Source organism: Candoia aspera, chromosome 1 (assembly GCF_035149785.1).
Source record: "Candoia aspera isolate rCanAsp1 chromosome 1, rCanAsp1.hap2, whole genome shotgun sequence".
In the NCBI taxonomy this organism is placed as follows: Eukaryota; Metazoa; Chordata; class Lepidosauria; order Squamata; family Boidae; genus Candoia; species Candoia aspera.
The window spans coordinates 159,736,466-159,761,424 of record NC_086153.1 but is presented as its reverse complement, the minus strand read 5'-3'; the positions used below and the strand labels follow the sequence as shown (position 1 = coordinate 159,761,424).

The 24,959-nt window shown below is 41.7% G+C and overlaps 1 protein-coding gene across 1 annotated transcript; it reads left to right on the top strand.

Annotated features, from left to right (window-relative positions):
- The first annotated feature begins 1,135 nt into the window (after nucleotides 1-1,135).
- CEP68 (centrosomal protein 68) lies at nucleotides 1,136-24,260 on the top strand. Its single transcript, XM_063316662.1, has 6 exons — nucleotides 1,136-1,272; nucleotides 9,330-9,444; nucleotides 11,423-12,859; nucleotides 14,335-14,457; nucleotides 20,872-20,968; nucleotides 22,299-24,260. Exons 2-6 carry the CDS (start codon nucleotides 9,400-9,402, stop codon nucleotides 22,463-22,465), a joined length of 1,869 nt encoding a protein of 622 aa, XP_063172732.1. The 5' UTR covers nucleotides 1,136-1,272; nucleotides 9,330-9,399; the 3' UTR covers nucleotides 22,466-24,260.
- Nucleotides 24,261-24,959: the final 699 nt, after the last annotated feature.

Genomic DNA, 24,959 nt, shown 5'->3' with positions numbered 1-24,959 from the left:
TATAAAATAATTGTTGCCAGTTTGGGATTTTTCTATCTTTGATGACACTCAGCAGCACCAACTGGAGTTGTAAGCTGTGCAGAACAGCTGATTTTATTAAGCTTTTAGACACTGGGAAATTTGGATGGGAATATATAAAGCCAAAGAAGTAGTAATTAGCCTGGTTAGTTTTTCCCCAAAGTTGATGTAAGAAGTCCAGAGAATGGGTGTTCTGATATTTTAAATGTTTATTAAACACTTCCTTGATAAACTCTCCTGAGAACCACCAACAAAGGAACTCTCCTGTATAACTTATTAAAACAATACAGGAGGAAAACCCGCAACTTGAGGAGTTAACAAGAGTTAAAAGGGCCATTCAAACACAGCACCACAAAATGTAAAAGATGCCAACTTGGATTTAAAGTTAGGAGGAGAGGGCACCACAGATCTTTCCCTAGGAAGCCCATTCGAAAGATAGGGAGACTTGGTCTTAGTCTTTGGTACCCACCACTCCTGGAACTAAGGTCACTGGATTTAAGGGCCGGCCAGGAACACCAGAGCGTGGGCGCTCCCGGGCCTAACCTGGACCTCAACGCTTTTAACTTTTACCCCTTGTTGCGCCCTTTTCTCTTATTCTGTACGCGAAATGACCGACTGCCAGGCCGAGGACGCTTGGCTACCGCGCCGGAGGGCTGACGGGCGCGTGCGCTGGAGCCACTGAACATCCCCGGGACGCGCCCGCCACTCATTCCCCGCTCCGCCGGTCTTCGGCCATCTCGGCCTTCTCACTGTCCTCACTCCTCAGTCTCTCCGCCCCCTCTCTTCGTTATGCAAGGCCGAGACGGTAGGGCGGGAGGGGCGCAGCTTGAGCATGCATGTCCTCCCTCTCCCGCGCCCCCCTTCTTTCTTTGGTCAGCAAAGAGGGGTCGCTCCTTCCTTTTCGGGGCGTGAAGGACCACTCCCCTGAGAAATCGCCCAGACCAAAATCCCCACGCAGACAGACCTGAGATAGCAATCTGAGTGACAGCAACCCACCCCGTCTAACCAAGCGAGCCGACTCAGGATTGGCCGAGACGGTGGATCACGGCTGCTCTCAGCGTATCCAATTTCAGCGCCGAGGAAGCTGATTGGAAAAGGAAGCAGCGCCGTTGGAGGATGGGAATGCGCGTGCGCACAGCTTGCCTGGGAGGAGAAGCTTTTTATTGTTGCACGGCCGGGATCGCCCGTCGGCGGAGGCTGTCCTAGGTGGAGGACCAAGAAGCGACCTACGGTTGCAGTTTCTTGGTCTCATAGGTAAAGATGGTGCTTTTTCTCCTTCTGAGCTTTCCGAGTCGGGGCGAGCCTGAACTTGATATTGTGGCTGCGTGAAATGGTGCGTCTGCCTTGCGAGAACAGAATGGGGCCCAGCGCCCCAGCGTATGGACCTTCTGTGTGCTGGGTGTGTGTGAGTGTGTTTTCTGTTTTACAGATGCCTCCAGTCTTATTTCGAGCGGGAAATGGTTGGTGGCAACTCTGTAAGTTGATAGTAACTGGAGAGTGCCTTTGTTTTGTAGCCCTGCCTTCCTGCTTCGGTTGGGCATCTCAAACTGTTGCAAGTTTAGCAGGAGGGTGGAAAGTAGGGGTAACTGTTTCGCTGGATGCGCAAAACCTGAAAAGGAGCATTGGGATCGTGTAGTCAATTAAATCCTGTTTTCGCCCGGCTTGCATCCTTTTGCTTTTGATAAAGCGTTCTGCATGCGTGTACGACTCACACTCGCGTATTACGTTCTCCTTTCTCGGCCGATTCTATCTTCGCTTCGTTTTGCAAGTGCGAGTGGTCTTTCTCATGGCTTCAAGTGATGCCGTTGACCATCTGTGGAGTTTAATGTCTTCACTGAGACCGAATTCCTCCGACGGCAGTCAAAAGTCTCCAGAAATTCCTGGAACGCTACGAATCCAGGGGCTTGGTTAGTTGCGTGGGAAAGACTGGCAGCTAGTTTCTGTTGGCAAAAAGCAGGACACGCCTTGTAAAGCAAAAGCGTTTATTTTCTTCTCTTCCCCCGCAACGAATCGCATGTTGAATGGGGCACGATTTGTGTAGCCAGTCTTTAAAAAAAACAAAACAAAAGCTGCTCTGTTCATCGCGCGCGAGAGTTAATAGTGAAACAAAATCCAACACTGTATTAAGCCAAGACCTTACGAAGGCCAGAGGAAGATTTACAAAATAATATGCAGACTTAAAAGTTTGCAAGAACTGTTCATGATGGCTAAAAATCTGCAGTAAAACTGGAAAATGTGATTTGATTATGCAGTGTTAGGCTACTTTTGATTGGAGTGTGGGAGAAGTCTATAGACATGCAAATTATACTACTGTATAAGAAACCCCCCCCCCCCCAAAGCTGGCTGAGGGATCGGCAAACGAACAAAAGGTGGTCTTCCGCTTTTCAAGCCATGTAGAATGCATTTGTTAGTGAAAACTGTCTCCATGTTAGTGAGTTGGTTGATTAACCAAGAAAAGTAGGAATAGATCTATTGTCCTTAAATTGAATCAGAATTAACTGGTGCTGAAAGAATGCAGACTGCAGAGCACAGTCTTAGGTTGCATGTATAAAATTCTCTTCCCCCACTATCAAACTTCATTGTAGAATTGCTAAAATTGGTAAATCAGATAGAAAATCAAGTAGATATATGGGTGATCTCAGAAGAGGTGAGTGGGATTGAACCTGTTCTACTATGAAATACCACGACTGTAGGATAAACTGGGAAATTACCTTTCTTGGCAATATTTTTTCAATTGCAAGACACTTCTTTTTGTCATGAAAACCTATATAGAGCACCCATATAATCAGGAGAAATAAAGAAAAATACTTGGTAGGAAAGTCTTTTAAACAAGCAATGCGCGGAAGTGGGAGAAGACAATGGAATAGGAAGGACAAGAGACCTCTTCCAGAAAATTAGAAACATCGGAGGTAAATTCCAGGCAAAAATGGGTATGATCAAAAACAAAGATGGCAAGGTCCTAACAGAAGAAGAAGAGATCAAGGAAAGATGGCAAGAATATACGGAAGACCTGTATAGGAAGGATAACAATATCAGGGATAGCTTTGACAGTGTGGTCAGTGAGCTAGAGCCAGACATCCTGAAGAGTGAGGTTGAATGGGCCTTGAGAAGCATTGCTAATAAGGCAGCAGGAGACGACAGTATCCCAGCTGAATTGTTCAAAATCTTGCGAGATGATGCTGTAAAGGTAATACATGCTATATGCCAGCAAATTTGGAAAACACAAGAATGGCCATCTGATTGGAAAAAAATCAACTTATATCCCCATACTAAAAAAGGGAAACACTAAAGAATGTTCAAACTATTTAACAGTGGCACTCATTTCACATGCCAGTAAGGTAATGCTCAAGATCCTGCAAGGGAGACTTCAGCAATTCATGGAGCGAGAATTGCCAGATGTACAAGCTGGGTTTAGAAAAGGCAGAGGAACTAGGGACCAAATTGCCAATATCCACTGGATAATGGAAAAAGCCAGGGAGTTTCAGAAAAACATCTATTTCTGTTTTATTGACTATTCTAAAGCCTTTGACTGTGTGGACTATAACAAATTGTGGCAAGTTCTTAGTGGTATGGGGATACCAAGTCATCTTGTATGCCTCTTGAGGGATTTGTATAATGACCAAGTAGCAACGGTAAGAACAGACCACGGAACAACGGACTGGTTTAAGGTTGGGAAAGGAGTACGGCAGGGTTGTATACTCTCACCCTACCTATTCAGCTTGTATGCAGAACACATCATGCGATGTGCTGGGCTTGAGGAATCCAAGGCTGGAGTTAAAATCGCTGGAAGAAACATTAATAATCTCAGATATGCAGATGATACCACTTGGATGGCTGAAAGCGAAAAGGAACTGAGGAGCCTTATGATGAAGGTGAAAGAAGAAAATGCAAAAGCTGGCCTGCAGCTAAACCTAAAAAAACCCAAGATTATGGCAACCAGCTTGATTGATAACTGGCAAATAGAGGGAGAAAACATAGAGGCAGTAAAAGACTTTGTATTTCTAGGTGCAAAGATTACTGCAGATGCTGACTGCAGTCAGGAAATCAGAAGACATTTAATCCTTGGGAGAAGAGCAATGATAATCTCAATAAAATAGTTAAGAGCAGAGACATCACATTGACAACAAAGGTCCGGATAGTTAAAGCAATGTATTCCCAGTAGTAACATATGGCTGCGAGAGCTGGACCATAAGGAAGGCTGAGCGAAGGAAGAGCGATGCTTTGGAACTGTGGTGTTGGAGGAAAATTCTGAGAGTTCCTTGGACTGCAAGAAGATCAAACCAGTCCATACTCCAGCAAATAAAGCCAGTCTGCTCACTTGAGGGAATGATATTAAAGGCAAAACTGAAATACTTTGGCCACATAATGAGAAGACAGGACACCCTGGAGAAGATGCTGATGCTAGGGAGAGTGGAAGGCAAAAGGAAGAGGGGCCGACCAAGGGCAAGATGGATGGATGATATTCTAGAGGTGACGGACTCGTCCCTGGGGGAGCTGGGGGTGTTGATGACCGACAGGAAGCTCTGGCGTGGGCTGGTCCATGGAGTCATGAAGAGTCGGAAGCGACTGAACGAATAAACAACAACAAAGGAAAGTCTTTATGTTGGGACATTCCATTCGTAACATACTGATTAACAATTGGTATTGATATTTCAATCTTTTTGGCACTCAATAACAAACAAAATAGAACTTAAGGGCATGTAATTTTGAAATATATAATTTCCAAATGTCTTTAAGGTCACGATAGAAATATTAGAGGGAAATGCTGATAGGTGTAACTTCAGTAAACTGGGAGATTGTGAGTTCTCATCCTGCCTTAGGCGTGAAAGCCGGCTGGATGGCTTTGGGCCACTCACTCTCAGCCCAGCTCACCTCACCGGGTTGTTGTTGTGGGGAAAACAGGAGGAGGAAGGAGTGTTAGGTATGTTCGCTGCCTTGAGTTATTTATAAAAATAATAAAGGGGGGATAGAAAATAAAGTAGGTGCTATGAATTTATTTATTTATCTGTTGAGCTATCTATTTGTATGCTAGTGCTCTGGAAGCCACAAGCTATCACTTAATGCTGGATAGCAGCTAAGAGTTACCAAAAAAAAAGTGTACGCTAGAATTGTTTGGAGGCTTATTGCAGGAATCTTTGAAACTGCTTTTTTTTTAAAGAAAAACCCAGTATATCAAAACATTTAAATCTGATATAAAAGTGCTAGCATACTCCTTAGCAGCAAGGAAGCTTAATAATTTAATGTGTTAATAGTTTAAGAGGAGACGGTATTTCCTAGTTTCTACTCTTACTAAAGATTTCAGTCTTACCAAAAGAACAACTATATCATCTCAGTTTCAGATGTTTTACCCTATCTTAAAAATTGTGCAATCGACATATATGGGCTTGGTGAGCTTCTGAATACCAACTGTGCCATACTGAATGTATATACCAAGTTTGGATTGTATTTCTGAATTTGTTAAAATATTACATAATCATCAGTAGTTGATTTGTGAATGCTGGATTGAAAGGGCAATTTATAATGGTGGGTTGATTCAGAATGAATGGGCAACTGAGTTTTGTATAGGTTCCCAGAGCAGTTTTAAATTATAATCTGCACACATTTGTAAAGGTCTGTGCAGATGAAAATTTTAAAGAAAAAGTTTTTCCTTTAACATCCTAGTTGTAGTGTTGGCCCTAATGGTATGATGTGGTGGGTGATGAACTTATTTAATTAAGAGAAGACTGTTGTAGTTTTAAAAATACAGGAGAAAAATACACACTCTGCTTATTACCAGTGATATCCTGTGTTCCAGTGATGAGAAATCCCAGTCAGAGTTTTTTGTTGAATGGTTAAAAAATTAATAATTCTTTCTGATCCTAATTCCTATCCTTGGACTACCTTGATATCCCACAACGGCGGAATAACAGATGCTCAATTAATGTATACTAAAATCATCTGGAAAGGAGCATTGAACATAGCCTAGGGGCCAGTTCATACGTAATTAATGTTTCCTGCTTGTGATAAAGATCCTTCCATGCTTACTTTACTTTTTTGCATTTTGAGATGAATGCCATCAGTGGGAGCTGCAACTTTCTGATTCCTTTTGGGACTGCCATCTCTTTGAGCTGAACATTAGGCTTATTGTGCAAGCAGTGCAAAATGCTTGAAGTATTTCATTTGCTTCTTTCATGTTTGGTAGTACTAGGATTGCAGTGTGCCATTTGTTTCTAAACAGCCACTTGGAAATTCATATTATCTTCATGATTATATTATTACATCATGTAGTCAGTGATGTCATGAGGAGCAAAGGAAGCATTCTTACCGACTTTGCCCTTGGCATCTGGGGAGAAGTCAGGAATGGATTGCCATCCCAAGCTAGCCAAGCAGTTCTCCCAGCCTTGGCATGTCCTCTGTCATTTTCAGTGCCTGCCAGCACAGAGTAGCAAGAGAGCATGTGAACCTTCCTATGAACATATTTTGCCCTCCTTGCCAAAATCTCTAATGGAGTGTCAAAAATCATCTTGCCCTGCATTCTTTGGATTCTCAGTGCTGGCTTGCTCCTAGTTATCTTGTTTACTGTCTCCAGTTACTTGACATGGATTCTATCATGAGGCTGTTTGTGTCATAGCTGTGGACTGGAGATACAGTAGAATAAAAATAGAATGGTGGCCTTCATCAGATGCTTTTTCTGGTGGTTTTGGTGTTAAACATATCTACCAAAAAGATTCCAAGAAAGCTTACCGTAATATCATAACTGTGGTAGCTAGACTCTGATGTTTCATTTATGGGGACATGGCTCAGGTGTTCTGTATATTACAGCTATCAGTGTAAGCAGCTAATGCTGATAATCAGAGAACTGGTCTGCTGAGCCAGGTCAAAGATCACCTCATCCATCATACTGTAATCTCCCATAGTGTTTAGGTAGAAGCCCCTGGAAGACCTACAGGGTGGACATCTGCTGTCTTACACCTTCTATTCTGCAACTGCTACTGAGATATACAGTATATTGCCTTTTATTGAAGGTTAAATAGAACCACTGTGACTGTCTTTTCCTCCGTGAATTTGTGAATCCCCCTTTAAAGCTGTCTGTTTTAAGTGTGTGCTGATGTAAAGCAAAAGCCAACTTGAATGCCTAGAAAGCGTTCAATTCCATACTTTGCATTTGTAGCAAGAAGAAGCAGAGATGGAAGGGTCTAGAATCTGGAGGGCTTCCTCCTGCCACACTACAAGAAGTTCCTTCTTTTGGAACAAGCTAGCACTGCCTGGTGGCGCTCTCCAGAGGGCTCTTTTGCCAACTCTTGCCAAGTGGGAACTGAGCTGTACACAGAGATCATTGGTTAGCATTTCAGCTGTTTCTTACCACTGATCTTGCTCACAGGAGTGGGGAAATACAGAAGGGGGTTGTTCAGAAAGGCTCATTGCTACTGCTCATATCAGGGAAGATAAAACTTGACCTTGAGGTGCATAATAATTGTGAGCATGTGCTGAGAGGTTCTTTGTACGAGTTGGTGGAGTCTTGGATTAGATGGCGTCCAGGTGCCTGCAGCAGCTTGGCACAGGGTGGGGCATTCTGATGCCTTCCAAGACCCAGCGTGGCTAACGGCAAAGGGTTGTGGGATCTCTAGTTCAGATGTCTGCCTAATCCTGCAGGAAGCAGAGATGCCTTTGAGGGCCGGGTAGCTTTATATGCAGGGCTGGTTTGAGAACAGATTTGTTGCTGCCCAGCTTAGATGTATTATCTGGTAGTAATGGAGATCATTGTTGCTGTAAGTACTGTAGTCAGACTGTAATATTTGAGGAGGAACTTGGTGGGCATTAATACTGCAGCTTTGATTGTAGAAAGGCAGGATATGAATACAGCTTAGAACGAAATGTAAATCCTCAATTCAGAGGCTGTTTACATGAGGAGTTATCCTGTATTTAACACTTCCTGATACACTTGCTCTTTCAGGGGATGTGCATGAAAAGATAAATTGAAAGATATTTACCTGTGATGAAACCCAGGGCTTTAGTTTCCAGTCTCTGCGTGTGATCACACTGGGGACAACTCTCTTATTCTCTGATGAGTGGGGACCCCACACAGAACTCTCCCTAGAAATGAGTCCATGATTGGGCAGTATCTTGCTCATCCTTAAGCTCCAGGCTAGTAGTCCCAACTGTTCATTTCTTAAAAAGGAAAATTGAATTAGAAGTACAGCCTGCAGAAGTGAGTTCTTTAATTTGAACCAGAAAAGGTGATGCAGGGGTGGCAAGGTGTCAATTCCATTGTTTCTTTTTGAATATCTTCTATTGTTGTCTCCCCTTCTCTGCATCCTTCCTTTTCCTTTGGCTGCCTGTTTTGCCAGAGGTCACTGTTTGAAAGAAAGTGGAAGCAAGTGTTTCCTGTCTGCTGACAATATAACAGGAGATGGCAGATAGGGAGTGCAAAGTCGAGGGTGTTCCTACAACTTGTAAGAGGAAGTGGGAAAGAGATTTGAAGGCTGCTGGTGTGGTTTTGGCACTGTGCAATGCACATCAGCTCTGAGAGCACACTAGTTAGTTTGGAACTGGTGTTAGCATAATTTTTTAAGGAATAACCTGTGATCAACCTTTGTACTCAACCATGCATTTGTATATAGAATAGTTACATATATGGCCAGCCACGCTGTGATTCTCACGAGATGGGCTCAGTGGATGCCTTATAAAATTCTCATGGGAGCAACACAAAGCTCATTTGAATTGGTCTCTATTTCAAGGGGCTGTATGTGTTAAGCCAGGTCTCTGTTATATTAGGCAAAAATTGGTGAAAGGAGCTCTAAAATAATCCATTCACGCAAAAAAAGAAAAGAAAAGGCGCTCCTTTTCCCTCCCTGATGGCCTGTCTGCCCAGATCTTCATCCCAAGTGAACATGCGTCCAGTTTTAGATCTACAGTGAAATCACATGAAAACCACTGAAATCAGCTCATAGGAAAGAGGGCATAGCAGTGCAAGCTTAGTGCTTAGGTATGCAGGAAATAATTATTTCTGTTTTTATGTCATTGTTTCAGATTTGGGATTGAGGCACTGAAGCAAAACAAATCTGTTTTATAGATGACTTCAGAGTTAAAAAAAAACATCTCCTTTAGATGCTGTGTGAAGGTCAGGTGTGATGGAAGAATCACGCAGGGCTAGACATGGATTGTCTTGAGTTAGTCAGCAAGGCTCAGTAGCTCTTGGATGTGGAAGATGAAGAGAATTAAAAGAATGGAGAGCAAAAGTCTCATGGCTATAGAGGAAACTGGCCGCACAATTTCTGGTGTTTGTGAGAGGAATCAAAGACATAATAAATATTTTTGATGCTTTTTAACAGATTGTACAAAACAAAAGCAAAGTACCTGGAGAGGAAGCCACTAGGTGGCAGAATCCTTAATGGCAGTGACATGCGGCATTTTAGCAGAAGTGGTTTGTACTCTGAAGAGCAACAGGTGAGAATACCCTTTTCCCCTTAATCCTGCTAATCGTGTTACTGCCAAAATAACTTGCATTTTTTAGAATTAAATGTCAATGCTATTGGCGTAATGTATAGAAGTTCCTAAAAGGGATGCGTATCCTTTAAACACTTAGCAGCATCGGTATACGTTTGATTTGCCTCGGGTGTTTTACATAATAAACACGTATTCCTAGCATGTTGCTCATTCGTTGATAAGATCTCGGCGACTCCTAACCTGTACAGATCTGCAAGTAAAAGTCTGGAAATACATCTGTTTCATCTTGTAAACAAGGCTACAGTATCTTTCTTACATTTTACTCTGCAGCCAGGTGAAAAATGATGCCAGTGCATTGTATTGCTCATTCTGCATTGGCCCAGCTCTTTGGTGTTACAGTACTGATATTATGAATACCTTAGGAAGAATGTCGCTTTCCACCATAGACACTGCTGTCGGAGACGCTGGTCATTAATGTTCTGCGACTCGTGTAGTCTCTGGTAGCAAAAGGAGAATGCTGGAAAGATAAAGTCATGTGAAGTCTTGGCAAAGACTAAACTCCAGGATTAAATACGTACTGGATTATATATTGGAGCAATAGTTACGCCCATGTATATTTTATATCTCCTCCCTGTGGAAAATTGAAACTCTGCTTATATGATATTATGTATGATGATAGCGTAATTACAGGTAGTCCTTGTTTAATGACCGCTCGTTTAATGATGGCCTGAAGATACGGCGGCCTTGGAAAAAGTGCTTTATGGCCTGTATTCACACTTACAACTGTCGCAAAACGTCACACCACCCCCACAGTCACGTGGTTGCAGCCGGCTTGCATTTACGACCAGTTGCAGCATCCCTGTGGTCATGTGATTGCGATTTGTGGATTTGCTTAACAACTGCAGTGATTTGCTTAATGACTCGTAATTTATTTACTGGCCATGGAGATTCACTTAATGACTGTCGTAAAAATGGTCGTAAAATTGGGTCTAGTCATGTGGTGACTCACTTAATGACCATGCCGCTTAACCAGTTTTTCAGTCCCTATTGTTAAGTGAGGACTGCCTGTATTACAAAGCAGGTTGCCTCTACTTCCCTCCTGCTGCCATCCAGTTCGCTTCTCCAACATTTTTTTTTCTTCCTTTGGTTTTCTGTTTCATACAGCTATAATAAAAACCTCCTAATTTCTGAGCATTTTATACCAATACATACTTAAAAGGAAGACATACAATTTTCTGTTTTAATAAGGGATATTATTATTACTCCTTATTAATAAGGGACATTATTATTACTCCTTCTCCAGAGTTCTTGATCACAAGACTATTGTAGGCCTGTTCTTCCCAAAGCAAGTGTGAATAGTTGTTCACAGCTATGGCTGTTTTGTACAAGCTAAGCTGTAAGGCGCCTGGGAGACAGCTGTCCTGTTCCCAGAACACACTGAACGGCTCTGAGAGCAGAATGGCTGACAAGCTTTGATTAGCTGAGCTTCGCATGATGTGAAAGTGTGGGACCTAGGCTTCATCTACCTGGAAGGTACCAGAGAGCGAAGCCATTAGCAGAGTAAAGCACATCATGCTTTGTTCTTCGTCCCTTGTTGCATGACTCCTGTGATGCAGGATTTGAGTGAGCTTATTTGCTTATCTTAACTTTATGTCATACAGTATACAGTATGCAGATTGGTGCCGTGTTTAAATCATATGGAATGATAAAATAATGCAGTGGTACAGATTTTATATGAAACATATCTTATGAATTGCTGGGATTTGGGTAGCATATACATTTAATAAATAAGTAAAATAAAAATCCATCTACTGATTTCTGTGTATGGGAAAGCCATAGCTCATTGCTTAAGTCTACATGAACATCGGCTTAATTCTCTTGAGCCACGCTAAAGGCAGCTTGCTACTCTGAATTAAATGTACAGGAATATGAATGGACTTTCTTTTCTGCTTTCTCCTTTATGAAATGAACTGTCCAGAGGGATACGGTGAAGTGCCCTGATGGAACGAAGCCGCTTCACAGTATGCTGGGGTTTCCAAGGGTTCTGCCAACGAAAGCTCCAGATGCTACATTTCTTAGTCCTGCTGCCAGATCTATCAGCAATCTTGATACTGACTGTAGGAGACAAACACTAGTTGTCCCTTGTTCGTCCACTCCAAGGCATCTATCAGGTAAAAGAAGCCCGCGTTTCAGTGCCAAAATGCCTGTATTGCCTAGAAGTATCGGTTCCTTACAACCTCTGGAGGACACTGGTTTTGAACCTCAGGAACTGAAAAGATCAAAAAGTGTTTCAGCTACTGGGTCTTGTCCATCCTATGAAATGTCTGTTCCGTGGTATCAACACAATCTGGCTGGCCATGAAGAAACTCCCCAGCTGGGCATGCAGAAACTAATACCCCCAAGAAGCTGTTCTGTAGTGGAGCAAATGAGAAAAATGTCCTCCTTTCAGGCTGATTACTGGGCATGTGCAATACCCGATTCTCTGCCACCATCACCAGACCGTCAGTCCCCCCTTTGGAATCCTAATAAAGAATATGAGGACTTGCTTGATTATACCTACCCTTTAAGGCCAAAATACAAGCTTGCAAAAAATTTCAAAGATTCCACTGTCCATGATTCTGGGATTGATCTCGACAGCCTTTCCATTTCCCCTGAGAGTACCTTGAAGTCTATGAGTATGTGGGACCAAGAACGCCAAACCATGGAGAGCCCCGCTGCACAGAGGCTTTCAAGCCCTTTCTTGAAAAAGCTGGAATGCTCAGCTCCAGTTTCTCACTGCGGAAGATCCCCAGTTGGAAAGGCGTTCCTGGTGGATGGAGGCCCTTCTGCTGGTGGAACTGGGGTTTCTGGAGTGATGTCACCTAGTTTGTCTCTGGGGTGCCCTGCGCCACCTAATTCCACTTTTGTAATTGAGCAGGGCTGCAACAAAAAGAGAGACGATTGTCTTCTGAGGAGAAAAGCTGCTTGTGGAAACTTCTTGTGCTCTACAAGTGTACTGCCTGTACAGAAAGAACGTGCCAGTGATGATGAATACCTCTCCTTGCCACCAAGACTCAAGGAGTTAGAGACGTTGGCGCAGCAGCTAACTGATCTTACACTGACCATAAAGAAACCTGAACATGGCCAGGTACAAGATGACTTCCCTTGCTTCGGTGTGAATGGGGAGCAGCTTCTGCCAGAGGTTCAGGGAGAGAGAGATGATAATGACAGCCAGTGGGAATTGTATTGTGACTCTTTCCATACGTGTAGTTTCCAAGGACCTGATGAAATAGACAGTCTAAGGGATCGAAACAGCAAGGACCATGAAAGTGAGCCAAGAGGAACTGCTAGCACTGATTTTCTAGAAATGAGATGCCCAGAGTTGCTTTGCGTCGAGCAAAAGAAGGACCATTGCTCTCTTGCACAGTGCATTAAGGTAATTTTTTAAAATCTAAATCTGAATATTACCTCATCGTGTTTAAATTGAACACACTTGAAAGTAGCTACATTTTCATTGGCATTCACTGTCTTAGGTGAAGCTCAGATCACACTGTAGATCACCAAATTGCAGGATTATAGAGAGTTCTGAAGGCTTAACAAACTTTTTCACACTACTGTAAATTAACATCTCACCTTGTCTTCTGGGCAACATATCTTTTCCTCCTTTGAGTCTGATACATTCTTTTGCACAGGAATAAGACCCTTTGTTAGGGCTGCTTTCCCAGTGAATGATTCTATTCAATACAGCTTACATTTGATTTACATGGGGAAACCGTTCAGTGTTACAGTACCTTCTGAGTGCCCAGGGATATAAATACATAAATTCCAGCAAGGAGGTCATTACTTATTATCAAAGTCTGTGCTATTCTGTCCAAATCCTTTTTTTTTTTTTTGATTTGAGGACTTTGTCCCTTGATGGACTATGGAATCTCCTATATGCTTAGCTTATAACAAAGTAATATGACTATATAATAAATAGGGCTGTGTAGGAATTCATGAAAAGCTACTCTCTGAAGCCTCATTTCTGCATAGTTGTATATGTACATCCACTTTATTTTGGTGGCAGTATCGCAGAATATTGTCGATAAACATGCAGAGTTCCAAGAAAGCTCTTGAAGTGGCTTGCGCTGACCTTCCAAGCCCCTTCAGCCCTTGAAAGGAGAAGTGCTTTGCTTGCACCAAGACACGTTACAAAGTGACCCTTTGAATGAGTTGCCCAGTGCTGGTGATACATTTGCAAAAAGGCTCTCTGTTTCCCTGCCCTGAAGAATCTTGTGGTTCTCTAGAAGGCTCTTGTCAATGACCATTTTCACTTTCTGCCATGTGATCCTGTCAGTAGGCTTCATTTCTGAACTTTGAATATGGAGGGCAGCCAACTTCAATTTCCAACATGTGTTTTCAGCTACAATTAGGAATCTGCTAAAGTTGCCCCATCATTTCCCATGTGCTCTTTCAGTGAGAAAGGTTCTTCACAGAAATCTGAAACAGTCCTGTTCTGTGGTGTTTTTTTGTTTTTGTTTTAAATTTCAGAGATGTTTGGGTTTCATTGTTTTGAAGTATCTAAATAAGTATCTTGCAGAAATAAACTGGCTCTCTCAAGAGTCTTGCAAACATTGTAATATCCTTGGTAAATATTCCTGTCTCCTTGCAACTGATACAACAATCTGTCGATTGAAGAGCATCTCTGTAGCTCAGGGTTGAACTGTAGAGTCCTTGGTGCTCTCTGAGCTTGGCGGTTTGCTTGCAGATGTTTTGTTACAAAACGTCTGCAAGCAAACAGCCAAGCTCAGAGAGTACCAAGGATTCTGCACAACAATCTGTGGCTATCTTGCAGTTTAAGTTGATCAAATCCAGTGGTTCCAAATTTGAATGTAGCTTAATGAATACTTCTTTTCTGAATTATCTATATAGATGTTTTGCAGTCAGCTGGAAGAGCTCATTCATTGGTTGCATAAAGTGGCAGAGGTTATAGACCACTGGATTCCTCCCAAGCCAGACATTGAAAGTGTTAAAGCATCACTTCAAAACTACCTGGTAACTGCATTCTCCCCTACATGAATTTCAATGGTGGGGTTTGTTTTGTTATTACATTTGTAACAGCATGTCTGTGCAGCTTGGATAATATGCAGGCCCACGATTGCTAACCCTTTCTTGCAGCCTTTTGTGAAAGACATTGGAAAGGTACATTAAGTCATTACATGTATTTCTTTCCGCTGGCAGAACTGATGGTTAAAAGTGGCAGTTAGAGATGGCTGTAAAAATGGTATGAACTCTCCCAAAACTATTTGATAACTGTTGGCTCAGTTAAACATCTTCTATTAAGTTCCTAGTCCACATAGGTAAACACTGATCTGGGTTTCATGCCATTAAAGATACTTGTTTGTTTGTTTGTGAAATTTATCGTTACCTTGTCGTGGTGCTGGAGCTTGAGCACCTCAATGATGCCATGAGCTAAACCGTGAAGGGCCACCCAAGACGGGAAGGTCAAGACAGACAGGTCAGACTAAATGCGATCCCTGGGGAAGGTAATGACAACCCACCCCAGTATTCTTGCCGTGAAAACTAAATGGATCAGTACAACCAGAGATATGTCGGTATACCATCGGAAGATGAGACCCCCAGGTCGGAAGATGGTCAAAATGCTACTGGGGAGGAACAGAGGATGAGTTCAACTAGCCCAAGACGTGATGACGCAGCTAGCTCAAAGCCAAAAGGACGGCTAGCGGCCGACGGTGCTGGTGGTGAACGGCGAATCCGATGTTCTAAGGATCAACACACCATTGGAACCTGGAATGTAAGATCTATGAGCCAGGGCAAAGTGGATGTGGTTATTGGTGAGATGTCAAGATTAAAGATAGATAGACCTTTTGGGCGTCAGTGAACTGAAATGGCCTGGAATGGGCCACTTCATATCAAATGACCACCAGATCTACTACTGTGGACAAGAGGACCACAGAAGAAATGGAGTAACCTTCATAATTAATAGTAAAGTGGCTAAAGCAGTGCTTGGATACAATCCAAAAAATGATAGAATGATCTCAATTCGAATTCAGGGCAAGCCATCTAACATCACAGTGATCCAAATATACGCCCCAACCACAGATGCTGAAGAAGCTGAAGTAGAGCAGTTCTATGAGGATCTGCAGCACCTACTGGACAACACGCCTAAAAGAGATGTTATTTTCATCACAGGAGACTGAAATGCTAAGGTGGGTAGTCAAATGACACCTGGAATTACAGGTAAGCATGGCCTGGGAGAACAAAACGAAGCAGGACATAGGCTGATAGAATTTTGCCAAGACAACTCACTCTGCATAACAAACACTCTCTTCCAACAACCTAAGAGACGGCTTTATACATGGACTTCATCAGATGGACAACACCGAAATCAGATTGACTACATCCTTTGCAGCCAAAGGTGGCGGACATCTGTACAGTCGGTAAAAACAAGACCTGGAGCTGACTGTAGTTCAGATCACGAACTTCTTCTTGCACAATTTAGGATCAGACTGAAGAGATTAGGGAAGACCCACAGATCAGCTAGATATGAGCTCACTAATATTCCTAAGGAATATGCAGTGGAGATGAAGAATAGATTTAAGGGACTGGACGTAGTAGATAGGGTCCTGGAAGAACTATGGACAGAAGTTCGCAACATTCTCTGGGGGCGGCAACAAAATACATCCCAAAGAAAGAGAAAACCAAGAAGGCAAAATGGCTGTCTGCTGAGACACTAGAAGTAGCCCAAGAAAGAAGGAAAGCAAAAGGCAACAGTGATAGGGGGAGATATGCCCAATTCAATGCAAAATTCCAGAGGTTAGCCAGAAGAGATAAGGAATTATTTTTAAACAAGCAATGCGCGGAAGTGGAAGAAGACAATGGAATAGGAAGGACAAGAGACCTCTTCCAGAAAATTAGAAACATCGGAGGTAAATTCCAGGCAAAAATGGGTATGATCAAAAACAAAGATGGCAAGGACCTAACAGAAGAAGAGATCAAGAAAAGGTGGCAAGAACATACAGAAGACCTGTATAGGAAGGATAACAATATCGGGGATAGCTTTGACGGTGTGGTCAGTGAGCTAGAGCCAGGCATCCTGAAGAGTGAGGTTGAATGGGCCTTAAGAAGCATTGCTAATAACAAGGCAGCAGGAGACAACGGCATCCTAGCTGAACTGTTCAAAATCTTGCAAGATGATGCTGTCAAGGTAATGCATGCTATATGCCAGCAAATTTGGAAAACACAAGAATGGCCATCTGATTGGAAAAAAATCAACTTATATCCCCATACCAAAAAAGGGAAACACTAAAGCATGTTCAAACTATCGAACAGTGGCACTCATCTCACATGCCAGTAAGGTAATGCTCAAGATCCTGCAAGGTAGACTTCAGCAATTCATGGAGCGAGAATTGCCAGATGCACAAGCTGGGTTTAGAAAAGGCAGAGGAATTAGGGACCAAATTGCCAATATCCACTGGATAATGGAAAAAGCCAGGGAGTTTCAGAAAAACATCTATTTCTGTTTTATTGACTATTCTAAAACCTTTGACTGTGTGGACAATAACAAACTGTGGCAAGTTCTTAGTGGTATGGGGATACCAAGTCATCTTGTATGCCTCTTGAGGGATTTGTATAATGACCAAGTAGCAACGGTAAGAACAGACCACGGATCAACGGACTGGTTTAAGGTTGGGAAAGGAGTGTTGGCAGATGCTGGGAAAGCCTTTAGCCCAGGAGAGGTCAAAAAAGTCACACACCAAGCATTTCTATAAAAATAATTTATTTACAGAAAGCAAAACAAAAACAAAACATATTTAAAGGACTTAGCTCCCTTTGGAGCAAGCCTTGCTTGCCTACATTGCCGGCAGAGAAAAAAGAGGGGGTGAGAACAAGTCCGGGCAGGTTTCCTCCCCCCCCAGGTGATTTGCATGAAGCACGTGAGAGGAGACAATCACTTGCAACCTTTTTCACCCGGCCAAAATGACTAGGCACAATTGCAGCTTAATCTAATAGGAAAAACCTCAACAAGGAGTACGGCAGGGTTGTATACTCTCACCCTACCTATTCAACTTGTATGCAGAACACATCATGCGACATGCTGGGCTTGAGGAATCCAAGGCTGGAGTTAAAATCGCTGGAGGAAACATTAACAATCTCAGATATGCAGATGATACCACTTTAATGGCTGAAAGCGAAGAGGAACTGAGGAGCCTTATGATGAAGGTGAAAGAAGAAAGTGCAAAAGCTGGCTTGCAGCTAAACCTCAAAAAAACCAAGATTATGGCAACCAGCTTGATTGATAACTGGCAAATAGAGGGAGAAAATGTAGAAGCAGTGAAAGACTTTGTATTTCTAGGTGCAAAGATTACTGCAGATGCTGACTGCAGTCAGGAAATCAGAAGACGCTTAATCCTTGGGAGAAGAGCAATGACAAATCTCAATAAAATAGTTAAGAGCAGAGACATCACACTGACAACAAAGGTCCGCATAGTTAAAGCAATGGTGTTCCCCGTAGTAACATATGGCTGCGAGAGCTGGACCATAAGGAAGGCTGAGAGAAGGAAGATCGATGCTTTTGAACTGTGGTGTTGGAGGAAAATTCTGAGAGTGCCTTGGACCGCAAGAAGATCCAACCAGTCCATACTCCAGGAAATAAAGCCAGACTGCTCACTTGAGGGAATGATATTAAAGGCCAAACTGAAATACTTTGGCCACATAATGAGAAGACAGGACACCCTGGAGAAGATGCTGATGCTAGGGAGAGTGGAAGGCAAAAGGAAGAGGGGCTGACCAAGGGCAAGATAGATGGATGATATTCTAGAGGTGATGGACTCATCCCTGGGGAGCTGGGGGTGTTGACTGACAGGGAGCTCTGGCGTGGGCTGGTCCATGGAGTCACGAAGAGTCGGAAGCGACTAAACGAATAAACAACAACAAATCTCCCCCTCAAGGAGGGACTATGGGTGGTTTACAGTAAAAAAAAATTAACCACAATATAATAAATACTATACAATAATATAATATAAATAGAGTATAAAATATAAAATATAAATATACTAAAATGTAATAGAATCCAGAGGGCAGAGTCCTGTCCCAATCCGTAAGCAAAAACAGGGCCATTCTAGGGAGCTGGCCATCTCCAAGAGGAGCTGTTCTCCTTCCCGCCCCAGGGCATTATGACAAAACCAGGTTTTTAAATTTTTTGCAGAAGTCCAGGAGCGATGGGGCCTGTCTCTACTCTGGGCGGAGAATGTTCCAAAGGGCAGGAGAATGTCTGCCAATCAGGAATGATGTGTATTACAAGTAAATTACAAATCTAAGCAATTTTAAGCAAATTAGACATGATAAACCTTGAGATTAAAATTCATAAAGTATGCATAAATGTAGAATATGTAAATCGTGGGTGGGTAACTTGTGGTCTTCCTCCCACCAAGGCTTTTTGCACAGTTCCAGCCACTCAACTGCTGCTAATTTTTTGTAAATTGAAATTAAACATAAGGGCTTCAATCTGAATAAAATGGGATTGGGAGAAGGTGGGCATCAATTTATGGAGGAAAAAAAAATGAGTTTTAAGAAAACAAATTTTGCTCCAATCATGTGCATGCTTTCCCTCTTGCCCCAAACTGACATATGGTACCAGCATGAAGGAAATGTGCCCCTGTTTGGGAAGGCTCTCCATTAAGGCTGTTTCCTCCAGCCTTGGAGGCCACAAGAGACAGGCTTTTGAAAGCTGTTGGGCCTTGTCGTCTCCAAGGAGCTTTGCCTGACATTAATATTAATTGGTTTTTAATGCCAAGCAGATAGTCCTTTTCTCTTTTAGGCATTTTGGGATTTAGACTCCAGATAAAGGGAATGTTAATGCCCTTTATGGAATTCCTAAGAGCCAGTTTGCTGTAGTGGTTAAGTCACCTGGCTAGAATTGGGGAGACCCACCTTAGGCACAAAGCCAGCTGGGTGACCTTGGGTCAGTCACTCTCTCTCAGCCCTAGGAAGCAGGCCAGGGCAAACCACTTCCAAAATCTTGCCAACAAAATGGCAGGGACTAGTGCAGGCAGTTGCCGCAAGTCAACACTGACTCGAAGGTACCCCCCCCCCACCCCAAAATGGAATTCCTGTGTGGAATCTTACTGCCAGTGGTGATAATATTTTATTGATCTGTTATATGCTTTATTCTGGATGCTGATTCTAATTCTAGATATGCTGTCTACCTAGAGAACACTTGTTATTGGGCAGATTAAAATATAAAAAATATCTGCAAAAGTACTTCATTCTATCACATGAAACCACTTAGCTTTAGTCTATAACTGGACAAAACTACTGCTCTCTGGCTATAATTTTGAAGAGGTTTTCTTTTCTTTCATTATATATTACACATTTGTCTATACTGCCGCAATCAAAACAACTCTTGGCGACTCACATGGGGAAAAAGTTGGAGTAAGTGATCTCCTTCATGGAACTTCAGCTACTTAATGAGCAACAAGATTGCTAAAAGCATGAATTTGGCATTTTTTTTTTCATTTTACTTAAAGACTCCAAAGTACATACTCTTGACATATGCTCATCCTCCTTAGGTAGAAACAGAAACTGAGGTATAGATACACGCAGGCTGATTCATTATTTTCCCATTCTTTCTCTCTTCCTTTCTGTGAGCCAAGCCAGTGTTCCAGTTCAAGTGAGCTACTCATGTTTTGCCTGAAGTCTTCAAGTTCTCCCAAAATAAAGAGTACATTCATGGAGTACTGTACCCCAAAACAGTAAAGAAATCTGTGTTGCAGTTCTTGACTTAGCTGCTCTTCGTACTTTACTGAAGATAACTATGCTGAACTAAGTCGCTTATGATTATTGCTCTGGCTGTTAACTACTAGAATGGGGGAAAAATATTAAACTTGTGTAGTGCAGTCCTACAGATTTAGTGAGGTGGTTCATTGATTTAAAAAAAATTTGCTTGCAAGCAAAAGTAGGATTTTATGGGGCCCAATCTCATTAAAAATTTGAATTATATCAAAATTTAATGTTTAGCACATTTTTATTAACCCTGTGTTATAACTTACAAATATATTTGGCTAACATCCACTATTATATAAATTACTTAAGAAGTCTACTTATGCAGTGACACTTCTTTTCTTTGCTCTGTCCAGGTGTCATTCCCCAAATCTGCTTTAGAGAATTTTCTTACACTCCAGAGAAGATTGTGAGGGCTGTATGACCAACTTAATCTATTGCTCTTACAGCTGCCAGTGGATTTCACTCACTCTATTGAACTTAAGCATCCTCTTATTTGAGTAGATAATTTGTTATTCTTTAAAGAAAAAGTCGATTACCACATAAATTCTGTTTAAGAAGTCAATTGTTGTGATTAGGACCTGATCTAGGCAAGAAACCATATTATTATGTTTTTTTCCTGCTTTGTGCAATACATTTCACAGCATCAAACAATTTTCTTGACAGGAATTCAAAAAAGATTTAGCTGGGCATCAAGCACTGACTGAAGGTGTGTTGCATGATGGTGAAAAACTTCTTAAATGCATGTCATCAAATTCACCAGGTAAGGAGTCAATTACATATAGGACTTTGAAAATACAGGTAGTCCTCACTTAATGATGGTAGTTGGGACCAGAATTTCGGTTGCTAAGTGACACGGTTGTAAAGTATGACATCACATGGCCATGCCGCTTAGCGACAGAAATTCCAGCATTTCTGGTTGCCATAGTTAAGCTAATCACCACGGATCATTAAGTGAGGATGTCACATGGTCATTTGTGACCTCCTGCTGGCTTCCCCATTGACTTTGCTTGTAGGAAGCTGGCAAAGGAGGTCGCAAATGGCGACCATGTGACTAGGATGCCACAATGTCGTAATTGTGAGCCGGGCGCCAAGCATCAGGTTGCAATCATGTGACTGTGGGGATGCTGTGATGGCCAGAACTTCGAGGACCGGTAGTATCATTCATTCAGCGCCATCGTAAGTTTGAACGGCTGCTGAACAATGGTTGTTAAATGAGGACCACCTGTAAAAGGGTTTCTGCTTCACTTAAGGAAAGTTGTTACATTTTTTTTGAACACTGGGATTTCTAGCTCTCTTGTTTTAGAGATACTGAGCATGATCCAGCTAAGGATAGTATAATCCTACATGTGGTAACTTGGATTTAAGTCCTGGGATGTTTGTCAGTAGAACTTACTTCTGGGTAATTAGATACAGGATTTCAGTCTGAAATTAGTGTAACTTAATTTCAATAAGTAGATTTGTGGCATGACCCAAAGCAAGTCTACACAGAAGTAAACCTAATTAAGGATACAATCCCTTGTAATTGGCTATAGGATTATAGCCTCGGGCACATATTTGAAATCATTGAAACGCATGTATGCTTTCTTTGAAAGGCCAACAAATTCAAGATTGGGTGCTTTGGGCAAACTTAGTGCTTTCAAAATTTAATTTATTACTTGTGAAGGGTTGAACTGCAGAACGTAAAAGTATGTGCAGCCATTACAGTTTAACCTGTACATTGTAGCACACTTTTATTTAGTTATTTTGATATCCATTTTCTCTTCAAGGAGCTTAAGATCCTTTCCTGCCTCCTCTCTGTAGTGTTGTCTTAGCAATCTTTAAGGGAGAGTAAGCTGGGTATGTTCACATATCATGCAAAGTTGAAAGAAAACACATTATGGCTTAATGTTCAGACCAGGCCTGTGCCATTGTAGAGTATAGGAAAGGGGCAGAGTATTTGCCATTTCTAATCAGCGCATGGCTAAACAAAGAAGCGAGATCCTGTAGCACCTGCTCTTGTAATCCTAGTATAGGCTTTTAGAAAAGTGTGCTTATATCCTGCTACTTGACTGTTGCATGTTACAATTTGTACCCTAATCTCTGCTTAATAGTTTTACAGAAAACTCTTGGCTTGATTGCAAAACATTCGGATGTGCTTAAAAGCCATGCTGAACGGTTGTATGAATCTATTTTAGCAGCAATACATGCCCTTGATGCTGGCTTGAGGAAGCATTGTGATGCTCAAGAAACTGCTGTCCACAAAGAAACATCTGAGTAAGCAAAAGAGAGAAAGGATGCTGGGAAGAGTAGATATGCTCAACAAAGAATGCATTTTTTGTTGAAGTATACATCTGGAAATCTTACTAAGGCCATGTGGTAGTTTCTGCATTGCGATTCTCTGTCTTCACCTCCATTTAACTGGGTGAATCAGAGAAAAGATTTAGGGTTGCCTTCCTGAATCTTGTGCCTCCAGAAATGATGAAACAACTCTCCAAACTCCACAGCCAGTGTGGTTTTGGCCATGGTGGTCAAGAATGCCAGTTATGCCGGCAAAGCTGAAGTCTGGTGAGAGTGAACTAGGCAGCCACATCTGTTTCTGGCAAGTTTTGGCATTAGAAAGAATACTCAACATTTGACAGAAAATGAAGAATAAAGTGATTTAAGAATAATGAATGAAAGCATCACAGGATTTCTCTGTATTCATTTATTTTATTATTCTTTTATCCTGCCCTGCTGTTTGGATGGTTTGTTTCTCAGCTTCTGGGTTTATACAATGCAACATGAGATAAGCAGGCCTTTTCAAAAGTAAATGTAAGATTATGTATTCAAAGTATTACTTGAAATAACACAATGCTGCATCAGCATTTTAAGTTCTTTAAAAATTTAGCGTGTGCTTTTATTTCTATGCAGTAATTATGCCTAATTTGAATAACGTACCCCATTTCAGATAAGATAGTGTGTTTCTCAAGTAGATGTACAAGAGCAGCAGTGCACAGCTTGAAGGTAGGTAGTGGGACTATGCAGATGGATCAACTTCAGTGCAGATTCTGAATGTGGCATTCCAGCTTTTTCACCTGGGCTGTAGTGTTGGGGCCATTCTCATTGTTTAGCCTACAGTCATGTGATGCTCAAGCTGATTGGATCCAATCAGTGCCTAGGTGGGAGGCTACTTACAACTGAGTATTTTCTACGCAAAATGTGAGAAGAATAGAAATAGCTATTGATGATTTTATTGCAGATAAAGTTTCGAACTGATGTGGAAGAATGAACTAACTACATTCGTAAGGAGTGTGATGAGGCTCCCTAAAAAGATTAAACAAGAACTTTTTCTTCAAACTTTTGATGTGCTATAGTGACATCAAGCTTGGTTTCCAAGTTCAGAAGGTACAGCGGTGGGCTTTGTATCTGGCACCAAAATGTTGAAGAACCGTGTGGAAGGGAAACTTCTGCTGTTGGAGTGACAGGTGGCTTAATGATGAGTTTCTGATTTGGATATCTACTTGCCAGGGCTGTGCATGTTTCAGAAATGATTCAGAAGTGTCTGTGTGAGACACAGATTCCTGTTGAGCCTCAAAAAAAAAAAAGTTGCAGTTGCTTTGAGAGTCAGATTATGAATGGACTTCCTAAAGCAGCAGCGTTTCATTTTCAGGTTTGTGTTGCAGCCTGAAAAAATATACAGGCTGCTATAAAGAACAGCAGAGAGATACTTTTTTATGGGAGGTCCAAAGTGCTTCTAAATAGTAATCAAAACATGTACAACCCTACTGTTTGTTTTGTATTTTTTCAGTGAATAACTGTAAGTCTTCAGTGCTTGTTAATTTGCTCCTCAATAGTTTTGCTGATATGGAAGCTACATTTGTTTTGCTGATATGGAAGCTACATTTCAAATAAAACAACTTTATTATTTTAAAACATGCACCGGAGGTAAGTGATTTCAGTTACAGTGTGAGTAGTAGTCTGTTAAAGCTGTAATGATTTGGCGAATGTGTTATTTAATTAATTGTGAAAGATTCATGCTAAAGAAGTTACAAATCTATGTTGTACCTTAAAACTTTGAGGGCTTCAGGCACTGTTCACCTTTACTTAACACTAGATTGTAATACAACTTTTCTGTGTCATTGATACATACTTTAATTCTAAGTACCTGGATGAAGGAAGGTTCTGTATTTTCATTATAGAATACAAGAGGCTCAGCTTGTAACAGAAAACCTCTGTTTAATATTATAGTATAAGTAGACTTGCATACACCTTCTTTTGCTGCATTCATTAGCTTTGTAACAAGGATAGTAGCTCCTGTTTGCCCATAATCCTGAATCCATATTAGTGCTTAAAAAAAGCAATTCTGTGCATTCAGATATAAAATTCCTCCTCCTCCTATTCTTCATGATTGGCTAGTAACAGAATGCTTACCATATTAATCACAGAAACCCAGCTTTTGAAGTTGCAACTTCCAGGCCGTATCAAGAACACTTGATAGACTAAAGATAATGTCTCCTTTCTGGCTGTTCAACTTTCCTTCCTGCTGGAAACAGTAGGAAGGAATTCAGTTTTTTTTCTGGGGTGGGAGAAATCTAGTAGCAGATCTCTTAGCTTTGTTCACCCAGGTAAACCTGAGCAATGGTTTACTGAATTAATCCAGTAGCCTGAGTTTGCATAGCACACTGACTCACATTTTAGCCTAGCATGGTGTGCAAATAGCCTATGAGTTTTGTCACACACTAAGCAACTAAGTTGCTTCTTCTCAGATATGAGCTGTACTGTCAGGGTAGAAA

Coding starts and splice junctions, on each gene's coding strand:
- CEP68 (XM_063316662.1), top strand. CDS start 9,400: ATGCGGCATTTTAGCAGAAGTGGTTTGTACTCTGAAGAGCAACAG. Junction 9,445..11,422: donor TGTACTCTGAAGAGCAACAG/GTGAGAATACCC, acceptor TGAACTGTCCAG/AGGGATACGGTGAAGTGCCC. Junction 20,969..22,298: donor CATGTCATCAAATTCACCAG/GTAAGGAGTCAA, acceptor TCTGCTTAATAG/TTTTACAGAAAACTCTTGGC.